Consider the following 25,959-nt stretch of genomic DNA (forward strand, 5'->3'; position numbering starts at 1 on the left):
AAAGATTATGTTTCACTCAATCTTTCAGCAAAGTATTATTTATCTAACCTAAATTCCTTTAGAAGATACTTTTAAAATGCAAAACTTGTTGGTTTTATTTTTTGCTGGGAAATTTCTGACTTCGGTCATCTTATGACTATCTCTAAAATATGTGTGAAATGTCTGTAATTTACTCAGTGTGCTGTTAGCTTATAAACCTAATGACAACTGATTTAATGCCAACATTTTTGTTGACACTGCAGTTCATTTTATTATAGTCTTTCAGCGACTCTGGGACTAAATTCAGAATTCTTGCTTTGGATATCAAGAATGGTAAGAAAGAATCAACACCTTTTCTCTGTTTTCATAGAGAAACCTTGGTTTCTTGCCTCTTTTGAGTAAAAGGAAAACATTAATTTACAACAGTACATCTTCAGTGAGGTCTGGGTGAGATATCCCTCTAATGTGTAATCATCACTTTAAGCAATAGCACTGTATCCTCAAACGCTTTCCAGTATAAGTTTGTTTGACTTTTAGTTTAAAACTACCCACAATGGGGACTGGTCTTTTTTCACTCTTCATTATCTTAGCCACTTATATCCAAGTACTTAAGGCTTTCCTATTTTTGCATGTGTGGGATATGAATATATGACTACATGATATATTGATTTCATATGAATAATAAATGAAGACATTATTTCCCAGCATATAAAAAAATGTAATAAATAAATAAAACAAAGCTAGCAATTTATTCATGAAAATCAGTAAAACCACACTTAAAAAATTGGTTTAATATTTATTTTCTTCTGCTTTTCATTCCTCTTCCCTCCATCCTTATTCCTTCTTGAAATGTCACAAGCATGGTATGCATACTGTGGAAAGGATAATAGTCTTCAAATAAACCTTATCCAGCCTTGCTCACAGCACATACAGACAAAGCACACCTTCCCAGCAAAATAAACTGCTTTGCAACCAACCCTTCCAAAAGCATGTTTGTGCATTTTAATTACTCAGATTTTTTTCCTTCCCATTGATTAAGCTGATTAGAGAGATAGTGAAATACAGGTAAGAAGAGTATATCAAAATAAAAAAAATGATGGTTTTAAATGTACTTAGGTGATATGAGTGCTGTCAAGGCTCACTGTGTCAGATCAGCACCCATTATGTCTATGAAGCATACCACATAAATGAAATCGTGAGTGGCAGGACTGGCTCAATGAAGGACAGGACGTTCATTCTTCTGTGTTTTTTTTCAGTAGCTCATCACTGGTGTGAAAAATATTTGATAAATACCCAATACACTGTAGACTGACACAGCTCTCAATGCAACTATTAATAGTAGTAACTGTGCTAGTGTACATAATGAGCTAATTACCTGTGGTATAAACATGAAGTGCTGAATAAAGAGAGCTTTTTAACCCCAGACAACTTCAAGTTTTAATCAGCTTCCTCAAAAATAACCATCTTTTTTGACTGTACTGGTTTGATTGTAGTTTTGGAAATACCATGCTAAAAAGTGGTTTTCCATAATTTAGTCAGGAAATAATTGTATTATCTTAGAAATAACTGAGAAGTTGATAAGCCATCATGTCTTGCAGTATTGGGCCATTCTGCAAAAAAAAGCCTTTTCAGTGTAAGGTCAAATTCTGGTCAAACTGATTGCCAGAAAGAGAAAACTGTGCATTATCTAGATCTCTTCAGTCTACTCGGATAAGAAATTTTGCAAGAGCTTTCAATCGCTAGAACAGAAAATAGATGCACTGAAATGCTATTACATTTACAGAAAGCTTCAGGATAATTTATTTATGAGACGGATTGTTGCTTTTGCATACTCCTTATGTTTATCATTTTTTTGGCATTTATTCTTCCCAGCTGGGCCAGTGAAAACCAGCCAATTAAGGTGTTATTCAGGCATACAACTTGCAACCCCATCCAGAAATACGGAAATAAGAAGATGAATTATCCAAAGGTTTGGGGTTTTTGTGTGTTTGGGGGTTTTTTATTTTGTTTTGGGTTTTTTGTGGTTTGGGGTTTGGTTTTTTGTGTGTGTGTGTGTGTGTATGTGGTAGGTTTTGTGGGGTTTTTTCTTTCCTTTTTTTTTTTGCTTGGGTTTTTTTGTTTTGTGGGGGTTTTTTTGATTTGGTTTGGTTTTTGGGGGGTGGTTTTCCTTTTGGTTTTTTTTTTTTTTAGAAGCTTTTAAGAGGTTCACATCAAGTAGGTAGAAAGGGGTCCAGGAGATGCCTACTTGCATGGCAACTAGAGCTTAGTTGACCATGTCGAGGAGCTGGCTCCTTCCCACCAAGTTCACAATGTCCCTCTGCAGTGGTATCCTTCCCAGCCTTCCTGAAGGGGAGCAAGGGCTTTGTTTCACTCTCCTGCAGAGAGCTGGCAGCTGAGGAGGGCTTTCATGGCTGATTTCTGATGAACCTCTTGACACGCAGATTGCTGCTGCTTTTCAGCTATAAAAACTTGTCTGTCATGCTCCAATAAATGTCAAATTGGTGGACCAAAAAAAAATTTAAAAAAACATAATTGGAGCCTACCTCCATAGCAGAGACATTTACCGGTTGAAGATGGTGGGTGCATGAGCAAGGAAAGCAGTGAGTTCGTTGTCTGTGAATCTGTAGCTCTTTACTCCTTGAAAAATAAGGATAGCAGAAGCAGAGGCATCAGTTTTTCTGATTTGTTTCACCATTGCACTTGCACACAGAGCTCCGATGATTTAGGCCTTCAATACACAGTTTGAATATTCTCCTACTATGGCTTTGTCCTGCAGATTTGTCCATAAATAAGCAATTATTCAGCCTTTAATAGCAGTTTTAAAACTTTTTGGTCTAGCAAGAAAATACCATTTGGTGTGTCCAGCAAAGTTATGATATTTTTATGTTTATATCAATTAAATTATGTCTGAAGCAAGCTTTAAGTGCTGTGGCATTGCAGTTAAAGATCAGAAGTGATTGTGTTTTGCATGCCAATACTGTAAAACAATGCTATTTCTATTAAAAAAAATCTGTTTTTTCTATAACAGATTCCATTGTTTCTTTGAAGTGTGAATTCAAGCAGCTAGTGTTTATAATATGTACATCATTAATCTTCAGACTTTAATCTCTATAGTCCTATTTAACCCAGTGATGTATGGGTGCCTAATATTGTTTATTGAGATATGAGGTAAAATATAAATTAAATATCTGGGGAACCAAAATTATGTTCATAACACTTTCTTAATCTGCATAACATATTTAATGCTAGATGTGTTAGAAAGCTACTTGTATATTTCCCTTATGAACAGTAATATGGACATACTGGAAAGGGTAAACATATTAATTAGAGCCTGCACATCTCTCCTTCTTGCTAGTGTAATCATTAAATTGATTTTTCCAGTCTGACATGTAATTGTTCCAGCGATGGAATCCTGCTTTCCATTCTCGTTCTGCTTCATCAATATTTCCTGTAAAACATGAAATGGGTTACATTAATCTAAATTTGAATCTCTTTATATGCTAATTGAAAAATAATTTTGATTATCAATGTCATTTGCTCCAGATACATTGTAGGATGGTCTTTTGTTGCTTAAACCTGAAATGACTGAAAACTCAGTGATTAACACTTTGTCTTTACATCAGGAATGAAGGATATCATTCTGGCACACTACAGGATATATAAAAATACTTATATATAGCCTTGTTGCTTTTGGATAATACTTCTGTCCATCAAATTTATCATTTTAAAACCACATTTATTTTTTTTTTTAATCCTCAAAATATTACTTTGGTTCAGCACAGTCTACACCGGCATATCCCTAAGACTGTGTTATGCAACCAGAGACAGGAGCTTGTAAAGATACAGTGAAATCACAGCTTTGTTCAAGCCAACAACAGTATTGCTGTTAGTTTTAATGGATTTCAATGGATGGCCAGGATTTCACCCTACCGTGGAATAAATCTGCAAGTTTCAAGAGTAAAGGGGCACAAGTTTGGAGAAGGATACTGTAAAATGCACATTATGTCAACATGGAACCATCTTCTCTTTTTCATTCTAGCCTATAAAATGTTTGCCAACTAATCCTGTGTCCCAAGGCAATATTTATTGCCAAATTTGTTATAGGCGTTAGGGCAGAGTGTGAGAATGACAAGAGTAATAAGAATATGTCATTGTACAAGGTTCCCAGAGTATTTTACGGACAGGGATCGCTTCCTCCAGTCCCAAACGGTAATTAACACTAAATGCAGTGACCTTGCAGGAACAATCCATACAACAACTAAAGGAAAGATAATGTATGTAGGCTCCGTCACATACTGTGGCTTATTATTTTAGATCAGTTGTAGACTTTAAGGAAAAGTTTAGAAACTATTTATGATCTGTGAATGCTTTATTCATTCTGGACCTAATTATCTCAGTCTCCCATATTGTCATAGCTCACTTCCAAAAAAATTGGTAATTGTGTTCATGAGAAATGAATTCCATGGTTTCTTTATGCTTTTTTGACTTTATGTTCTTCTGCTGCAGTAGAGCATAGGCCCTTTTCCTCCATAAATACACCCTTTTTTATGATCTGCCAGCATTGCAAGTTCAACTGGTTACATGAAAATGAAATATTTTTGTGTTTTGCACATCAGATGAGAAAATATTCTGGAAAGAAAGTTAGCCGATTCAGAGATTTACTTTGGAGAAGCATCCAGTATTTTGGTTGCTTATTTGCAGTTTAGCTCAACATTTGCAAACCTTTTTGGTCTGGAAATCCAGATGGCAATTTAATGAGACTTTGAAATGAGATTTACATTGCTCCTTGGTTTCAGTGAGACCAGAAATAAAACCAAGATATTTTTTCTTGGGGAGGTTTTGTACTGCTGCTTGTAGTTGAAAGGGAAATTGTGAAGAACAAATATAGGAAAAAATATTAAAAAATAAACCACACTCCTCTCCCTCAGTTCAAAGATGTAAATAAGCCTGGTTACATTGGCGATCAAAGAAAAGTTCAGATAATTTTTAATTATAATTGCAGCCTAAAGAAAAAAATTAAAGAGGATGTGTAAATGCAGCTGACAATAAAACCACATTTTGATTAGTAAGCTATGCAGGTATCAGAATTATGGGGAGAAGACACGCACAATTTATTACTTTCCTGACTCTAAGAACTTGCCTTTGCATGTTTCTTAATTTAAAAATGTAGCCAGGGTCTCTGGTAAAGACAGATTTTCCACATATTTCAACTAGATCAGTATTTTACTGTACGAACCAGTACTAGTGTTACTTGGAGAAAAATGCCTCATCTGTATTTCTTGTCTTGATTATGGGTATGCAGTTTTGTTTATCCAGGCAATGCTTCTACTTATGAATTAAACACCCTTGTTCCTCCTTTAATTTTTCAGGTTTAGATGTGTTTGAAGTCTGCCCAAGGACTTTAGAAACTGAAATACTTCTACCATACACACATCTTCACTAAAAATCACTGTTCAAGAGTGTAAATTATAAAATATTTTGGTGCTTCTGAAAGATCACAGTGAGGAAGTGAGTCAGCTAGAGAAAGCAGACAACAAGAAATTCGGAGTAGCCACCATTATGAATCTAAAAGACAAAAGGGGAAGTAAAACCCTGAAATAAGAACTTGGATTCCGCTTTGTTTGCGTTTTCCAATGATAAGATCCAAATTGAAGTCACAAGTCAATGCATACCATTATCACCAACAGCATCAATCTCTTTGAAGCAACCACCCATGACTTAGGTGATCTGACATCTGTAAGGCAAAAAAAAACCAACTAAAGAAAAACCCCCAAACCCAACAGGATTAGAGAATTCAACTTGACTGATAATGACAGTGCTCAGAACACTGAGTTACTACAGTGCGCTGCAGCACTACAGAAGTCAGTTAATAATACAGTGAGGTTATTTTGCTATATGCAGTCATTTAGGCAATCCCAAACTTCACACTAATACTGATTAGCCTAGTGCAAAGGCCAGTGAAGTTTACAAGAAGAAAAGGAGATATTTCAGTAGTCAATGAATCATACCTCAGTCCTCAGAAAGGTCCCAGTTTAACAGACCAAAAAATGAAAGTTGTTTTTTTTTTTTTAATCTGTGGCCGTGTCAGTGCAGACAGCTGGCATTTCTTTTATTTCCACAAAGGCATACAACCTTTACTTTAATGGCATTATAGCAAAGTTAAATTTATCTCCATACATCATTTGCCAAACTGCTAAATGTGCCAATAAAGTGGTAATCTTAAATGTATTTTTGTGTATTAATATTAAGATTGGGACAAAGGCCATATAGCTGTTATGATATAGCATAATTAATAAGGGATGACAAGCTAGAATTAATTTTTATGTCTTCAACAGTCCATAAATGTGGGTACCTGCAAACTTCTTGATTCATTAGTATGATTAATGCTAGAAGTTTATGCTGTAGATTCTCATGGTGATAGTTTCTACATAAATGTTCAGAAAGAAGAAAACAAATAGTATCTATACTTCAGTATATCTATTCAGTGTTCTTTAATCACACACTCAGAATATCAATGCTTTTTTTTTAATCACAACATGTGTATTTCATATGTATTTTTAAGGACTTCAGGTTTTTAAAGTTTTATTTCTTTTTTTCTTCCAAAAGTCAATAGAGCTCTCTGGGAGATGAAATGTTGTAAGGGCTTTCATATGATCCAGGATAAAAGGTACTGGAGTTAGAAAGAAATCAGATTAAGGTACGTAGCTTATTGCCCATAGGTGTACTGAGTGAAATCTTTGTCGGTAGGTGTGATAATATGGGTGAGGTTACTTTTGACTCGTCCACTTTTCTGGATGCATACTAAGTGTAGCATCTATCTCTGTGGAAGAGACAGATTCTGATGGTGAATTTTCTAAATAGTCACATTTTTAATATTCTTACTACCCTGAGTGTTTAGCTCTATAGAATCCAGGTACTGTTTGGAGTACCATAGCAAATATATTGTTTTGTTATTCACTGGTTGAATTTTTCAAAAAAGTTCAAAGGTTGAACTTTTCTCTGCCTCCTCATTCAAAATCTTTTTAGGGTAGTTTGAGCAACCTGCTCCAGTAGAAGTTGTCTCTGCCCATGGCAGGGTGGTTGGAACTAGATGATCTTTAAGGTCCCTTCTAACTCAAACCATTCTATGATACAGTAATAAAATACATATAATACATATTTTTCTATTTTGTTAGGCACACAAAAATAGTAATGGAACAATAAATGGAAAGGTTGGCTGCCTGCAGCTTTCTATAATCAAGAGGAAACAGGCATATATAAATAGTTAGGGCTCTAGATGCATTAAAAATTGTGTTAAGGAGGTAGAGTCTAACATAGATGATTTTACAATTAACATATGATTGCTTTAAAAGCTACTTAAGAGTCACTTACTGTTTACTGTCCTTCTGTGTGTTTCTTTTAGAAGCACTCATTAGAAAAATTTCTGGTGATTGCCCCAGCGCTCATGCCCTCAAATGAAATATTAAATTCTGAATGTTCCCGGCTTGTCTTGGGGTGCGTAGGAACAGAGGGTATTCTTGGTGCCTCTGCAATAAGGTTGAAACCTGTGTAGAAATTGTGTCCAGTTGGAACTGAGAGCCCACGCAAGACATGTACAGGTCTGGCTTACCTGTCTAGTGATTGTTATCAAGCTGGACACAAACCCACAAATTTTAACTTGTCTTCAATTATACTTTTATGTATTGAAATTAAAGGAGAAGATATTGAGAAATCATAGAATCATAGAATAGTAAGGGTTGGAAAGGACATTAAGATCATCTAGTTCCAACCCCCCTGCCATGGGCAGGGACACCTTGCACTAAACCATGTGGCCCAAGGCTGTGTCCAACCTGGCCTTGAACACCGCCAGGGATGGAGCATCCACAACCTCCCTGGGCAACCCATTCCAGTGCTTCACCACCCTCACTGTAAAGAACTTCTTCCTTATATCTAATCTAAACTTCCCCTGTTGAAGTTTGAAGCCATTACCCCTTGTCCTACCACTACAGTCCCTAAGGAAGAGTCCCTCCTCAGCATCCTTTAGACTCCCTTCAGATACTGGAAGGCTGCTATGAGGTCTCCACGCAGCCTTCTCTTCTCCAGGCTGAACAGCCCCAACTTTCTCAGCCTGTCTTCATATGGGAGGTGCTCCAGCCCTCTTATCATCCTCGTGGCCCTCCTCTGGGCTTGCTCCAACAGCTCCATGTCCTTTTTATGTTGAGGACACCAGAACTGTACACAGTACTCCAAGTGAGGTCTCACAAGAGCAGAGTAGAGGGGCAGGATCACCTCCTTCGACCTGCTGGTCACGCTTCTTTGGATGCAGCCCAGGATACGCTTGGCACTCTGGGCTGCAAGAACACACTGCCGGCTCATGTTAAGCTTCTCATCAACCAACACCCTCCAGTCCTTCTCTGCAGGGCTGCTCTGAATCTCTTCTCTGCCCAACCTGTAGCAGTGCCTGGGATTGCCCCTACCCAGGTGTAGGACCTTGCACTTGGCTTGGTTAAACTTCATAAGGTTGGCATCGGCCCACCTCACAAGCCTGTCAAGGTCCCTCTGGATGGCATCCCCTCCCTCCAGCGTGTCAACCAAACCACACAGCTTGGTGTCGTCGGCAAACTTGCTAAGGGCGCACTCAATTCCACTGTCCATGTCGCCGACAAAGATGTTGAACAGGACCGGTCCCAACACCGATCCCTGAGGGACATCACTCATTACAGGTTTCCAACTGGCCAGCGAGCCATTTACCACAACTCTTTGCGTGCGGCTATTGAGCCAGTTCTTTATCCACTGAGTGGTCCATCCATCAAATTGATGTCTCCAATTTAGAGACAAGGATGTCGTGCGGGACAGTGTCGAACGCTTTGCACAACTCCAGGTAGATGACGTCAACTGCTCTGCCGCTGTCCATCAGTTCCGTGGCTCCATCATAGAAGGCCACCAAATTGGTCAGGCAGGATTTCCCCTTAGTGAAGCCATGTTGGCTGTCACCAACCACCTCGTTGTTTTTCATGTGCCTTAGCATGCTTTCCAAGAGAACGTGCTCCAAGATTTTGCCAGGCACAGAGGTGAGGCTGACTGGTCTGTAGTTCCCCGGGTCTTCCACCTTCCCCTTCTTGAAAATGGGGGTTATATTTCCCTTCTTCCAGTCATCAGGAACTTCACCTGACTCCTAAATTCGTACAAAGTACTCTAGAAATATAAAAGCCAGTACTTTATAATAATGACTGTTACTGTTGCATTAATGTGTAAAGCTTATTTTTTTTTTTTTTTTTAATTAGTTTTCTCAATCCATAACCATGACAATTTTTTTGGAACATGTCTAATTTGGTTGCTTAAGGAAAATGAAAAATATCCAACCATAAAGATGGCAGGGACTGAATATTTTCCTCTCTCATATATTTAAATGCCTCAAGGAACTTGTCTTACCCTGCCTGTCATGGTAACAGGCTTACTCAGGTGCTGAACACGTTTGGAGCTGGCCATTGCATGCCAAGAAGACCTCAAGGGTGTAGCAAAGCTTGTTCTAGGAAAGGATCAGTAACTAAATGTGTGGTTCATTACCAAGCACATTCACGCCAAATTCTGACCACTTGGCATGAGAAATTCCCTTGCAATTTCTCCAAAATAAGTTCGATTGTCTTCTTCAAGTTCTACCTGATATAATTCCACTTTGTCTATCTGAACCCTACTTGCGATAATGATAGCATAAGTTTGCCTTACTTCTTGTTCTCTGTCATCTTATATCATATCATGTTAAAGCAGCCTTCTTTTTCTAAGAATATTTCAATGGAAGAAGTAACAGAAAAGATAGAACCTCAGAAAATTAGGAAATACATATATTTATAGCGTGCACTGTCCTTTGTGCATAAAAGGAGATAGGAAATGCAAAATAATATTTCAGTGAAGAGAATTATTAAAATATAAGATATTATATGATTATTATAAGCAGAATCTTAAAGGTTTCTTTGTTAGAATTGTATAAGATTGTATACAGAACATAAATAGAAACAGATAATATGTCCGTTACAATATTTCAAGGACTGACAGATGTAGATACATGACAAAGCAGCGCTACTTCTCGACAATATTCTTGTCTCACTTCTATGTTAGGATCCAGGCATGATGATTCTTTCGTTTTGCTAAAAATATGCTCAGGAATTTCTTAAATTATGTAATTTTATGTGGTAAATTACTGAATCTGGCAAAGTGCTGTATTTGTCTCCTGGCATCTCCGGAGTGTTGCTTTGTTGCCTTGCACCACAGAACCATGTAAAGCAACTCTGCAGTCCTGCCAAGATGTGTTCAGCTGTGTCTGGTGATGTGCTCTCTGTGTTCCACCACAGAGCATTTGGGTATGCACAGTCCATTTGTACGATGCACGTTAATCAGTGGGGGTTCACAGACAGGTCAAAGAAATATGTAACATATTCCAGTTCTCCTGGCTCAGCATAAAGGGATTGTCAGAATTTTTGAAATCTCCCTAAAATGTATCCATAATTTGGCATGTTGTGTTTTTAAAATAACTGGGTAAGCTTTATAAATTATTTATTTTACCTACTGATTTTGCTTCCCTTGACTTAATTGAAAAACATTTATTGAGTTGAGAGGCACTAAAAGTTGAGCCATAATACAGTTACAGGCTCAAATCAGGAAGGAATAAATTATTTCAGAAATAATCATCTGTGCACCATGAAAGTTTATATATTTTTAAGACTAACAGTCAAACTGAATCTTACAGAAAGCTTGTAAATTACTGATTAACATTTAAAAAGTGTATCTTATTTTTGAAATGAGATTTTCCCTTCTTACCCCCCAGTCAAACAGCAGAATGCTGTTCCAGAGCTGCAAAATCACTTTATAAAACCAATTCCTTTTGAAGTCCAGAAGCACAGAGGCTTGGTCTGTTCGCTGGGCTTTGCAAAAACAGTGGCTTCAGGCTTCTAAAGAAAATCTGAGACTTTTGTCTTCAACTGAGCTTAAAGTTTCAGAGAACATGTTATATTTTTTTACGTAGTGGAATCTCATAATTTTATTGTGTACAAGGTCAGGCACAAATATGTCATCAATGGTTGACACTCTAGAAATAAAACACAATGCACTCTCCTATGAGGTGTAGAACAGAATCCCCTCTTGACAGCAGCTATGTACTTAATATCTTCTGTGTATTAGTTTCATAATAATATAAGCCCATAAATAATAGATAATATCCCAATATAACATCCCACAACCTACCTCAGATGCATGAAGTTTACACAGAGCATCTAAAGCCTCCAGAAATCCCAGGGCAAGCTCCCCCTTCTGAAATGTCTTTCTTCCTCTCTCCAGTATCCCAGGAATCCAGAGCCAGGCAGTGTCCAGACCCTTGCATAGGGTAGCTTGAGGACGGATCATCTGAAGCACTTTTGATGTCTCCTATTGTGGCTGCATCTGCATTTTGAGGCAGAGAAGCTCTATGCTGCAGAAGTCCTGGGCCTTGGCCTGTCCTCAGGTTTTGCCCTAATATACAACGGGGTGCTACAGGGTAGTGAGCTGCTGGCCTGAAGCATAGGACACATTACACGCCACCCCCCTACCACAGCATGGGCAGTTTTGTCCAACATCTGAACACCTCATGGAAGTTAACTCACAAACAGGAACGTAAAGATTTAAACTCAAGTATCACATTAATATCAAGCAAGTGATGCTTGTATGAAAGTTATATAAAAGTATTTTTACCTGTCGTTTCCAGAACTTTGGGAAAAAAATTATTCCAGAATCGACACTGCTGAGCATGTAATTTTGTCAGTATCTCTGAAGTGTCAGTATTTAATGTCAAATATTTTTGTTCAGTACTAGTGAAGACTGGCCATCTTGTTCCATTTATCAGGGTCCCGTTTGGAGTTCTAAATGAGAAAAGAAACATTTCATTTGTAATGAGAAATAACCTCAGCACATCAATAAAGCATTATGTGTTTTCTATCTAACAGTTATTTCAGCCTCGATATGTTAGTTTAGAATTACTGAAGTATACTTTTGTAAGTAACGGGAAAAAAAGGAAGGTAAATTTGATTTAACTTCATTTGAAAAAAAAAATTATATTACCCTTTTGGGCTGTTCTGCTAAGGGGAAAAAGCTAATAAATAACCGTATACAAACTACATTTGGCAAATTTGAAGATTCTCGCAGAAGCTGTAAATTATTTTAGATAACTTGAAAACAAACCAACCAAGCAGTCTGGGAGGTTGAGTGTTTATGTTTTAGTTTGAATGTTGCTGATCCCTTCAGACAGACAAATAGATTGGACTAAATAGCTCAGATAAAAATGCAAGTAAAGGTACATATAATGCCTAAACTTTGGATGAGAGCTGTACTGGGAGAGAAAACAATTATTCCTGATTAAGAAGAAACTTCCTTCCTGAAGTATGTTGAGCCCCTTTAGCCAAGTGCCGAACAAGTACAATCTCAAATCTTTTAGAAACTGGGAAGAAGTACTGAGTGCTTGGCCCTTTACAAAGCAAGCTCTTCAGGTTAAAGGATCACAGCTGTTAGTTTTAAAATAGTTGTAATAAATATTTGCAATACAACAGAATTCATAAGGCTCTATAGACGGGCATTCAATTTTTCATCTCCATAAAGGACTAGACATAGTATCTATATGACTAGAGAGAAAGAAGTAACTGGTTTAAGTATGCAGAACAACAAAATGGGGAGCATAGCATTAGGGAACAAATGAGAAAGAATATTATTTTCAGAAAAAAAGTAGTAGATTTACACTTTAAACAGTCACAAATCACCGTTAGCTCAGAAGAGGTTAAGAATACAAATTAAACAACTTATTGCAGTGTAATCAGAAGAACTTTTTTTTTCTAGAAGTTGATATCAAGGAAATCTGGGGTCTAGGGCAGAACAACAGTATTTGATGATTCTTAGTGGGATAAATTAAGAACACTATTAGCTATATTAATTTGGTTATCTCTATTTTATTTTTCACTTGGACTCTTTCCAAAGGCAGTAGTCAGAGAGGAGATCAGGGTGTGAGGACCCCACTTGAGTTCTGCTTGCCAGCAGTGGGAATAAAGTACTGGGTGTAGGTGGAAACAGAGCACAAGATTCAGCTGCTCAAGTAATACCTATATCTCTTAGTTCATTCAGAATGAATCAAGTTTCCAGCCCATGTTTTAGTACTCTGGAGTCTTTGGCAATTGGCTGCTTACAGAAATGGTATTAGAGTAAGAGATTCAGCATGTCACTTCCTGAATTGCTCACTTCTTTACTGATTTTTCTTTACTAATTCAGCTCTGATTAACCTATAGCACCCTTTTTATCTGCACATCTATTTGTGGCTCATGAGAATTATGACTTAAGCAGAGCTGACTTGCACTTCAGTTAAAGATCAGAACACTAATGGTGCTGTCAGTATTCATTTAACAGCTTTGAATATGCTATGAATGCTATGAAATAAATCATGACATTCCACATTATAATTTACAGGTGTGGGGGGGATTACACAATAGCTACAGATGTATTTTACTAAAAATGATTGAAAGCACTGTCAGGTGAACACAGCATTTTGAAATACATGAACCTGCTGATTATGATATTCTCTCTGCATTTCTGGGAAGCTTACTGTTCAAAGAAATGTCCAGTAATTTCCTTCTTAGCTCCATTGCTGAAAATTTGTTTCCCAAGTTAAAAAGAATCTCCTGTTTGCAGCAAAACAGAGTTCACAGGAGTATAATTTTGAACAGGTAAGAAGTTTTTATGACTATAACCTTGTTCTGTCACAATTGCTGTTCATTCCATTTTACTAATTAGTTCATGATGAGAATTGCAGCGCTAAGAATAAGCTATAAAATTTCCTATTCTTTACACCAAACTCAAAGTTTAATAATATTCATATGGAAAAATAAAAGAATTGTGATAATATCCTTAATGAACAGAAAGGAATTCAATACACCTCACAAACTTGTCTCTGTCCTTCTATGTTTGTATGGACAGTCTTTGCTGATAGATATAGGAACTTGCTTCTACTGACACAAAGCTCAATTCCTATGGAAACCTCCATCTTATCATCTTTATCAATTCCTCAAACCTCTGCTCTTTCATCTTCTGGTACTACTCAATCATCTTTTCTTCAATACATTCCAGTTTTGCCCACCTCAGTGCTGTCAATGGGGCCTGAAGGTGCATCCTGAAAGGGCTTGGGACATGAAACTCCATGACAGAACACTCTCATGTGCATCTACCTTGTCAAACATTAATCACCTTTCTTAGACTTCTGTCCATATCTGTAAATTTTAGTTAGGGAAAACCTTCATTTTGTTTGGAGAAAATGTGAGCTTCTTCACTGAATATTTTAGAAAGAAGCTAGCTCTTCTTCTACATGCTCTTTAATATTTGCAGGAGTAAGTCTTATGGCAATTAAGAAATACAATTTTTTGAATTGTTCCCAGAGAAGAAATGCAAGAGAGGGCAGGAAAAAACAAAAAAACCAAACCATAATAAAAAACCCGTCTGTGTTTAAACTTTGATGTAAACAGGATTTGTTTTGTTACTTCAGCTATTTTTTTTTACTTTGCATATACCCTGAAGTTATAGGCTGAACTCTCTCTACTCTGTGATAGTGGTACAGCAGCTCATTTATAGTTAATTATTTCATTAAGATATGTCTTTAAGGCAGCCAAACTTATTTTCTCATTAATTTGAAAAACAGATTATCTTTGTGGGTTAAGTCTCCAGTAAAGCTGCTCTCACGTTTGACCCTTATACATATACATGCTCTCATTGAAGTTCATGAGCCTTATTTAATCTTGTGCTCAGTGGAAATTGCTTAGTATTACTCATTATTACTAAGATCAGGTTCTTCCCCCTTTGGGTGTTGTATGTCAATAACTGTCAATAACATTATATTCTCGAGACTCATAGTACATATACTCGATTTGACATAGGAGTGAAGAGGGTTTTAGAGGAACTTACTTATTCACTGGTCATTTAGATATATTTAATGCTAATCTTCAACAACTTTAGAAAGAGAGAGTTAATTTGGTTCAGATGGAAAATGCAACAACATGAACACAGTTCTGTTCATCATAATAAGCATACATACATTACCATTCTCATTAATATAATCAATATAGCCTGAAATAACAATATTAATTCCCTGCATATTTATTAACAGTCACATGGCATTACTTTTACAGATGGTTTATCGTACACATACACAACAAATGTAATTAATCTAACATTTTATGGCAAGTATTCATGACATAAAGTACCTGTAACATACTTTATATTTGTGAGGTCTGAATAGTTTTCACTCTTCTGTGGTATCACCACTTAACAGAGAGGTTCTTCTTCTAAGTCTTCTGAAAATGGTTTTAGGCTGTTTTAGGATTTACCTTCCTAATGAGTGTTGTAAATGCTAATTGTACCCCACGCCAGCTCAGATTGTCCCAAGCTTTCACCGTGTTCCTATTTAGCTGCTCTACTTGTAAATGGATCAGGTTAACATGCTGTGTGTATTTCTAGAGGAAAAGAAAAACAAAACCCATGTCATTTTAGCTGTCTAACACAGATGAATTATATCCACCCAAGCTCACTAAAAGATTCAGAGGCTGAAACACAATTTTAGCTTCAGTCCCTTCCACCAGACAGACAAATAGTTGTTCTGCCTGGCTGAAGCTGTTCGTAGAGATCTTGTTCCCTGAGAGGAAGCATGCACTGATGTCACCTGAACAGTGTGTTATTGCTCTTAATTGTCTTTTCAGTTGCAGCTGGCTACCTTCTGACTTGCTCTGAGAAGAGCTCAGCAAACTTGTCTGCCTATGGTTCACTCAGTAGAGGATTTCCCACCCTGCCCATTGTGCAGAGCAGCGGGAAGGTGGCCTCTCTTTGCACAGCCTGCCTCCCTTCTCTCAGCAGGATAGCAACCCTACCAGCCACAGACACCAAGTATGCTATAAGGCAATTTCTTCCTCCGTGCCTCCTGCGGGTTGTCACCAGACTGGCATTCTGCTGGTGTGTGTCCCATTAGCTGAATGGGTTGCGCACTGAGACTAATGAAAAATTATGATAATGCCGCTGCACCCTCAGTTTCCCCCATGCAGTAAGAACTGAAATCAAATGGAGACCTGATCCTCCTAGGTGTGACTTTATTGACTTCACACAGGAAGTAAACAGTGATGCTCATTTCCAGTTTGCCCTTTTTCCTTTAAATGACTGGTTTAAAGGGAGGAGAGAGTGAATGTGAATAATTTTTATTCTCTTTCATGATTCCTTATAGCTGACAGGCAGCACTGGCAATCAGCTATTTTTCATAGGATGGTGTTTTACAGTGCATTAGTTACCATGGGCACAACATAGCAGGGAGAGGGAATGGCCTTAGAACACATGCAACAGCAGCAGTAACCCCATCTCTCATTTGCTTTCTACAGTTGCATTACAAAACCTTTAAGAATTACAGAAATAGCTCAGCATCAAATAAGAGGCATGCAGTAAATGTTTCACCCAGGGGTAGCTCTGGGAGTGATATATGGTTCTGTGTGTGTCTGCACTGCAAACAAAGGGAGCTGGTGAAGCTCATGCAGTTGTACCCCAGGTCACTTCAGAGCAGCTCTGCAAAGGCTGCCAGCAGCATAGTGTGGTCTCCAGCTCTGCAAACACTCATGCAGCAGGCCAGCACAGGTATAAAATCTGATAAGAGTGAATGTAGTTAAGATGCTTTGAGTTTGCGCTTGTTGAAGTATGCAATTAACTGCTTTCTCAGTGGCATTGTAAATTTTGGTTGTGTTGTCTCCTATATGCATTTTCTGTTAGGTGAAAGGAAGCAAGATAGCACGGGGCAGAGAAATCCAAGGTTCAGGAAAAATGAACAAAAGAATGAGAAGGCATCAACTGGGCTGTAGTATCAACAGTTGATCTTCATGAGTAAGGGCTTGGAAGCAGAGTTATGTGGTTTACAACAGAAACAAATATGCCAAATTAACAACCAATACCACAGACTAAGCTGTCACCACACCACAAGTACACATGCCTGCTTGCTTAATATGATGGTTAGGACTCTCGACTAACATCATGCGATGGATGCCTGTCAAAGTTCTGGACTCCAACTCTTTGCTCCTCCAAGGGATGGGCTATGCCGGCCTATTTTGTGTCTTTCTGCAGTCTTTCTACAGCCAAAGCTCAAGTCCCTCCTGTTGATGCCTCAATCAGTGAACAATCCTGTTTACTTCAGGGGAGTCAAAACAGGGATATCATATGCTTTCAGGAAAGGCCACAGAATTTTTATCTTAAAAATTTCTTTTGATTTTACATTTGCTTTTAGTTAGTTTACATTAGTTAGTGGTTGTGTCATGTAGAACACCATTAATCATGCTGGCACTAGACAACACACCCAATCAAAATATATTTATCTAATCCAGATGGACAAACTTCCCCATTTACACACACACACACCCCCCCACACACCCCCACACCCACACCCACACCCACACACCCACACCCACACCCCCACACACACCCACACCCACCCACCCACCCACCCACCCACACACACACACACACACACACACACACACACACACACCCCCACACACACACACCCCCATACTGGAAGAAAACATACTGTTGCTTGCCCTCTTTTCCACTTGGACAGAAGGGCACTCCCAATTAGAAGAGGAGCTGACAAGGAGCGCCAGGCACACCTGTGCTGCCTCAGGCCTCCAGGTGCTCTTTATATATGATACTGCGTAAAAACTTATCTTGCTAGTTTTCATTTGAGACAGCTCTTCAGATTATTCCTTAATATCAGCTAATCACTAACCATCCTATTTGCTGAACTGATGGGCCCTCTGTACAAATACACTGCCACACTTAATATTTTTTTTTTTTTTTTTTTTTTAATATTCTGTTAAGGTCTTTATCCCCTTAGACTAATGGGAAAGACAGCAGCCATCTAATCTATCAGGTGAAAAGGGTGAGTGGTGCCATTTATGATAACCAAGCTCTAAAAACTACCATACCGAAAGGTGACAATTCAGACAGGGGTATTGTCAGCCTGTGCAATGCTGGGTGATTGGAAAGCATCCATTGTTATCTGTTTCATACGCTAAGCAGCCTTGTGGAATCAGTATTCTCAAAGTATCAGGCCTGCGCTCCTGTGGCACTATAAGAACTGGGGAGCTTAAAAACCAAAACAAACAACCACCCCCTACCTCACTGTTTTATTGGAATTTAATTCTTGTGAGAAAATACTAACCAGTTTCTGAAAATCTATAGTAATTAAACCTTTCTCATTTACTTGTTCCTTAATAAGATACAAAAATCATTGGTCCTAATTCTGTGACATTTGAGCCTTACTCAGATTCCTACTGTAATGAATGATTGAGTACTACAAGTTTGAGATAGGTTGCAGACTTCGATCCTTCAAATTACTTTTCGTAAGGAGCTGTTTATGAGAAGTTCATTATATTCTGCTGAGCTTAGTTCTTGCTTTCAGATCACACATATGAGTTCATAGTCTAGTGACTATAAAGTGCCCCTGAGCCATAGCAAAAGGAAACTGCTTTGCAAGTTATATCATAGGTAAATATTATTTCTTCTGCTGATCCCTGAAGAAACCTGTAGGATCCAACTGGCATGCTTTTTAACTGGCAGAAATTGGAGAAGGACTTTGCAGCTAAGCTTTCTTACACCTTCACAGGCTAAATAAAGCTCAGGATATTCCTTCCAGATTCCAGCTTGGTGACAGAAGTTGTGTGTTTAAATGTCTTAAACTATAAATTATTGTGGTATGTACTATTACAACTGATATCAGTTTCAGGAAATGAAGCAACAAGCTGTTGCTTCTTTTTTTGTCTTACTGTGTTCTGCTCAAAACATCCTCGTGAAGCACCCATAAAGTTGAAATTATTCTTGCTTGTGCATGGCTTGGTACTTATTTGTGAATTCCTGTTATATATAAACGATTGATAAAGTAGGTCTTAAGGTATTTGTCATAAATAATACAGTATTTGAGCAATTTAGATCCAGAGTGTTCTGCCTTAGCTTTTGGATATGCTTGCAATGCATGTAGGAGCTCAGTGCCTCAAATCCCTGGCTCCTGGATTGGGATTTGCTCTGGTAACAGGAGCAATAATGAGCCAGGTCAGCCAAGCCAGAGCTAATGAGCCCTTCAGACCCTGCCTGTGTATATCTAAGCTCTTGGACCTGCAATGGCACTCCTGCATGTAGGTCTCCTCCACTATGAAAATGTTCCAGCAAAACATGGTGCTATTTCAGGAACCCCTGTCCCAAACTCCACTATCTTGATAGCATGTGATGAGATGTGATTATCATATAGGGTGTGGAACAGCAGTCCCACCATTCTAAGAGTCACTAGAAACTTGAAAGTGAGTTAAAATGCCGTTTCCCGAGCAACTGGTAAAATTAAACATGACCAGACCTTTCTTTAAATTTATCTCTGATTAATACTGAGGATCCACATTGATTTAAATAACAACATTGTCCCAATATGCTCTGGATCCCTCTGATTGAGAAAGATCAGACTTGTGTCTCCTGTCCTCTCAGCAAACCTATACTATAGTCCTAAAGCCTTGACAGTCAGAGATCCCTCAATATCTCAGATAATACATTCCAAATATGTGCACATTCAGCACAATTTTGAAGAGGGTGTAAAGAAGAGAGTGAGATCATGCTGAACCTCACAGCTTCCTCATCACAGAGCACCATTTCTGGCCAAAGAAACGAAAGAAAACTCTGAAAATGGAAAGGTCCTGTGATGCTGCAGGTTGTCAGAGTGAGAAGAGTGATTGGCAAGAGGAAAATAAAAATAATAATAAAACCTCAAAACGCCTTAGTGAATAATCTTCAACCTAATGGTATAACTTCAAGAAGACAAGAGATTTGAAGTCAAATTGAGTTCAGGGAAATGGATGAAATTTTTATATTAATGTGGAGATAATTTTTAACCACCAAAAATGTTGGTGGTTAAATGTTTTTATCGTGTCTTAAAAAATACTTACCATTCAGTGTGATGCTTAGAGACACACTAAGACAAATGTGACAAATGTCTGATATAACATACCTACAATATATAGTTGTGGTCATTTACACATTTAGATTTTGTATTGTGATAAAGCAGTAAAGAACTTTCAAAAGTATTTTATTCTTTCTGCTTAACATGCCTTGCATCTGGTGAGTTAATTTACATGGTGTTTGAAGACCAGCCCAGCACCTTCTTAGGTGAGTCAACTTACTAGTTAGGAGCTGATCCACATCCAAACAAATAGTACAGATTGATTGACTTCAAAAGCTTTGGATCAGGTCCCAGCTGGAGAAAGACCTGTAGCTGTTTACAAAAGAAGCTTCTCTCCTCCTGGACAGAATTCACAGTGATGATTTCACACCTTCTCCAGGACTCCAGGTTCTGCTGTGAATATTCACAGTTCATATTTATGTCACTTTTGAATATATGTGAGAGGCAATACTATGGCTTAGTCCTTCTTTATTCTAAAGGAACATTTTTGCACACCTCGCCCATTTTTTTTAATGATGTTCCAATAAAGTATTTTGTAAAGTCCTTATGCCCTTTCTTACAGTACAAATTTTAGCTTTCAAAAACTGCTTTCCAAAGCTGTGGAGTTTTTTGTTTTGGTTTTGGTTTTTTTTTTTCTCACTCGGCTGCAGCAAGAAATCAAATGACACTATAGTTTTTAGTCTCACTTGTAGAGGTTGAAGAGGGCTATTTGTAAATGGAAGAAGGTGCTGAACCCTACTGACACCTTGGAGGAGGAAGTCACTTCTATAGAAGGTAAATAAAAGAATAAGTAGACAGGAAGGCACATGGCACTTGCCCTTTTACTCATCCTCTGAAACTGTCTTATCTCTTCTACAACCTTACTTCTCCTCTTGACCTGGAAAAACATAAACTTACATAGAATCTTAACCAGAATTGCTCCCTAGGACAAACCTAAAGAGTGTGTGTAAAGGGATAGAAAAATGTTTTTATTGCTGTGGAACTATTAATACTGTGGTTTAGATTCCCAGTGGCTTTGGTAAAATTTTTCAGCCCTGTTGGTCATGAAAAAGAGTGAATACCGTGCTCATATATATATGGTTGCTGTTTCCATCTCTTGCTTTCTCTCCATTAATAGAGTTCTTCCTGGGCACTCAGAAATTGTTAGATAAATGGATTTAATGCTTTCCTTATCTGTAGAGAATAAATTTTCAATACAGACTGTGTAGTGGATACCATTCTAGGACATAATGTTTTGAGATTTGTTTTCAATTGTAATTGCCCTAATCATGATATCTTTTCAAGATGGATGCTTCATATAGCCCTGCACCAAATAGAATAATCTAGATTCATTGTGTCCTGATAGACTTGATCATAGTAGCATTTTTCTTGATATTTTCCACTACTGACACTGTTTTATTTCTGTGAATAGTAGGAAGAACATGAATCACAAACTTCAACTACCATATAATCTAGGCCAAATGAAGCAGTCCTCTAAATTAAACTATTAGGTAGCTTTCAGTAGTGTGTATATGTGTTATTGATTCACCTGAAACAGAAACACTGGTACTTCATGATGGGGAATGTAAATAAGAAGATATTGTGTCCGTAACTCCCCCCAGAAGATCTTTAAAATAAAATAAAAAGATTAAGTTATTTTCTTATCTCTGTTATAAATTCATTGTAGGTTTGAGTTTTAGAAGTGGAAGTTAACTGTAACTTTCTTTCATAAACAAATTCAAATTATATCCCAGCATTAATAACATCCTCTGAATCTGATTTGAACTACACCAAGAGGATGATCTCCAAATACCAGAAATTTGGACTGAGAGTCATGAAAGGCATGTTCTGAAGAAGAAATAGTATGTAAAGAGGGAAGGATATCTGAAGTCATTCTCTTTCAAAATTGAAGGTGCTTTTGCGGAAATTATGTTATGCAGACTACTTCAAAACTAAGAAGAAAAACCCAACCCAACTGTTAAACCTCTCAGAATTTCCAGTTGTATAGAAAATTCACTTGGAGGTTACTCCTTGAGAACACCATGGTGAATAACATTCATGAGAGGCAGATATTTAAAACTTCATTAGTTAAAACAAGAATTGCAGTATTTGAATAGCAGCAGCTCCAGTAGAAAAAGGATCTCTCTGGTGTAAACTTGAGGCAACATTCTTATGAAATTTTCTTATGTTCCCTCAAGGAAAGGTAGAGAACACAGATGGCAGCCAGAGATGTCTGGGAAAACAGATGATGGCAGCGTTTAATTTTACATCTGTGCTAGCATATAGTTGTGTAACATCACTAATCATCATGAAATGCATGATTTCTACTTATGCAGCTTCTAGATTTGTGGGGACAGAATCTCACAAATCCTGTGACTAAATTGCTAACTACATGTACCCACAACTGACTTCTCATGCAGCTGATTGAAAAAAATTAAACACCATATTGAGCTACCTTCAAAAATATGGTGTTAGGTAACCTCTACTGCTCCTCATTTCCTCTTTTCTCCCCTTTGCCACTTCCCTGAAACAAGCCAATCTCTTGCGCTAGGGAGTAAATTAAAATGTGTACCAAAAGGTTTCCATTCTTCATGTGAAATTTCTCACTAGGACTTCATATTAGAGTTCCAGAACCACCTGGAAAAATAGGGTTTGTAGACCTTTTAAACTTCAATTTCTGTCTTTCGATGCTGAAACAAGGACTAAGCTTCAGAAAAGCAGTACAAAAGAAGAGTGCCCTAAAAAGAGGATCAGCTGTGGGTTACCATTAGTTAGAATTTCACAGTGACTTTTACAACCACATGTTTACATGCCTGCAAAAGTTATGATGTTGGGAAAGTAATCCTTAATCCTAGATTATCTCTGGCCGGCGAGAGATAGCTGCCAAATTCAGCTCTCTAGTTGCTGATTTTTAACATGATGCACTATTTCCAAATAGATTGCTAGAAAGATGTGTCCGTTACTGCTTCTGAATATAACAATATGTGTGGACCCTGGAAAGATGATGAATCTCTTTTAAGAACCCCAAAACCAGAACTGAAGGTGGAGAAATAGGAATAATATATTTCATGACTATGATTTCCGCAAGTTTTTTTCATGGCTCAAATTATTCCCGTGAAAGAGTGAGCATGAGAATGCATCTGCCTTTTTGGGTCAAAATTAGATCATTGTTTTTTCCTAAAATTGGAAATTAAGGCTTTCCATAGATCTTTGTACTTTTCGAAAAATCTCTAATGCTTCATTTATCCTTCTTTGGTTTTTGCTTCATACCCAGAAATTTTTGCTTCTGGATTCTTGACCTGATCCAGTCAAATCACTAGTTAAGATGACAAATGACTTATTCTAGATGAACATGAGATGCCAGAAGCAGTAGCCTCAGGGAAAGTCTGGTCTTCATCCCGCTGTTCTACAACTTCGGTGCGTTTGAAGACCTGGTGAGGACCAGCACCAGGTCTCAGCTGAGTGTCTCTCTGTCCTGTGAATATGGGCTAATCTTAGGAAGAAGTACAACCCACAGTAAATTTCTTACCTTGAAATGGCTTAGTGGTACGTAAAACTTCCCAGTTTCAAAAATATTAGAAAATTAAAGTGGTTGGAGCTTTTTACTTTTTTCTCCCACTATGTTCACTGCTTTCCATAGCTAGAGTATATAGGTCCCCAGTTCAATGTGCTGTCTGGACTCTATATGAGGCTGTTGTTTTTGTTCTCACTGCTCTGAAACTACTCTCTATAAACATGTTGTGATAAGCTGGTAACAAAAGCACTGAAATTTATTATATGTCTACCAGTGGAACATCAGGGAAAGGCAATAATAACCAGGAAAGTACTTCAGAGCTTTAGTGGAACAATCAAAGCCTCACAAATTCCCCTAAAATACAGAAGAAAATATTTCAAAGGCTTCACTTTATAGAAAAAGCTGTAAAGATTTGTTTCAGCAGTTGTAAAACTGACAGTGAGACAAGTTTTGCCAGTTTCCTTTTAGCCAAAATATTTTCTCACAAAGCCTTAAAAATATTATCTTTGTATGTTCCACTACATTATTGTTTGAGTTTTCATCTCATCTGATTTGTCTGTCTCCTTGTCACTTTATGTCACTCATTTCTAAGGAGTACAGGTACCAAATCTAATGAATAAAGTAATGCAAAAGGCATAACCTAGCACCCACTTATTGGGATGCCATATATTTTTTTCATGATAAATAAAACTTCCACTCACTAGAGTTAGCAGAACAATCTGCTGCTTATGATTGATAGTACCTGTTAGTGCCACTTACTTTCAAAAGCTTTCTGAAGAATAACAAAAATGCAGCAGAGAAATTAATTTTAAAAGTGTTTAGAAAGAGAAATTTAAATTCTTTCACCAGTCATATCACTTAAAATAAAGTGTGACAGAAAGCATTCAGAAGGCCGCTGCAAACTGACTTAATATTGTTAAAATGAACTTTACTTATACACAAACATAATCTTGCTGAGCCTGAATACCATTTGACCACACCTCTTTGCCTGTCTAATTTTAATGACATCTGGAATTTTATCAAATCATTTTAAAACTAACAATTGATATTCAACTGCCAATGTTCTTAAATAGAAGGATCAGCTGGGGAGTGTATAACTGAGGGTAAGTTACCCATGCTGCCAGTGTGCTTAAGCACATATCCATGGTGGGTGCTTACCTGTGTCCTGTGTTCTATCTTTGAGCGTTATTAGCTAGAAATAATCCAAAGGGTTGATCGTAAACATCACTACTGATCTGTACTTTCTTCAAGCCTCTTTGTGTTAACTGCTTCAGCAGCAGATGAAGTAATTTGTTTTATTTTTATTTTTATTTTTATTTTTTCATTCTTCTCAGATTATGCGATATGAAGTAACATTATTTACATGGGCAAATACTGCAGACAGTGATTAGCAGCCTGTCACTGTGTGCAGTAACAGAGGCAGTTACGGTATCCATAGTTCCAAGGGGTTCCTAAGCTGCTGAATCCTATTCTGGATAATGAATCTGCAGGGAATCTCCTGACTGAAAAGCTCATTGCCAAAGAAGAATATTTCCGGAAGGTCTTCACGAATGTTACAGACCTCATAAATATATTTCAGATTCCTAAAAAATGACGCTATTCCCTTGGGTATTGAAGAGAGATGTTTGTGTATAAAGTCAGCATCTAACTTCAAGCATCACAGGTAAAATGTCTGTTCACATCTCCTGCTGAATCATCTATATTACCCATTCTCCATTCATATTCAAAAAGAGAAAATATTTATCCCTTTTCCAGCAAAAATAGACTGTTATCACTAATACTTATTTTTAGCAAGGATGTGAAATAAGAAGAGCCTAGAGACTTGGAAAATGGCATCAGCTATTGATAGGTATGGTGGTCGAGGGGGAAACTCTTGGACTGGCTGACGAGTCTCCTTTTGTTTACTGAGAAATGTAGAAATTAAGAATTTCACGTACACTCTTGAGATCCTTTGAAGGAGCCAGTTCTCTTTTTCTCCCTAACATCTTTTCTTTTGTTCTTACATGTCATTATTTCTCATGAGTTTTCTCACTTTTACTCTTCCAATTCTCTTCTCCCGTCCCACTGTGGGAGGGTGAGCAACTAGTTGGGTGGTGCTTAGTTGCTGGCTGGGGTTAAACCATGACAGAAACAGAAAATGCTCCTATGGGTAATACCTTTGACTTTTCACATCACCTTTTTTATTCCTAGTGCTTATGTTAGAATGAAAAACAGAGATCATTAGGGTCAAAGTATGGCCTTGAAGACCCTTTGTGAGAAACAGCTTTGCATGTGGTGAGCTGAGCTGCCTCTCGGTCTCCCCCAACCAGAAAGTACCAGAAGAAAACCAATCTCTTCCAGTTTTTCTTGACTCCTTTGTATCTTCTTTCCTGCTCTTCCCTCCCTGGTACTTTTGTACTTCTGCACATTAGAATATTAGGTCAAACACCCTCACTAAAAATTATGTTGTAAAATATTTCTGATTTTCATCTTTTTGCTTGATTTTCTC

General features: G+C 37.7%; 1 protein-coding gene across 5 annotated transcripts in view; it reads right to left on the reverse strand.

Moving 5' to 3' along the window:
* Positions 1-750: 750 nt before the first annotated feature.
* BCHE (butyrylcholinesterase) overlaps positions 751-25,959 on the reverse strand; it is a 53,150-nt gene continuing 27,941 nt past the window's right edge. For 4 of the 5 annotated variants that reach the window (XM_030495704.1, XM_030495706.1, XM_030495702.1 and 1 more), the window contains exons 3-5: positions 11,680-11,846; positions 11,197-11,391; positions 3,342-3,427 (exon numbers count right to left, since the gene is read on the reverse strand). In XM_030495704.1, the coding sequence (XP_030351564.1) occupies positions 11,213-11,391; positions 11,680-11,846 (346 nt within the window). In that variant the 3' untranslated portion in view covers positions 3,342-3,427; positions 11,197-11,212. Of the gene's footprint in view, positions 3,428-11,196; positions 11,392-11,679; positions 11,847-25,959 lie in introns of all 5 variants that reach the window. The other variant, XM_030495703.1, reaches the window with a different exon arrangement.

The sequence above is a fragment of the Strigops habroptila genome, chromosome 8, assembly GCF_004027225.2.
Source record: "Strigops habroptila isolate Jane chromosome 8, bStrHab1.2.pri, whole genome shotgun sequence".
Taxonomy (NCBI): Eukaryota; Metazoa; Chordata; class Aves; order Psittaciformes; family Psittacidae; genus Strigops; species Strigops habroptila.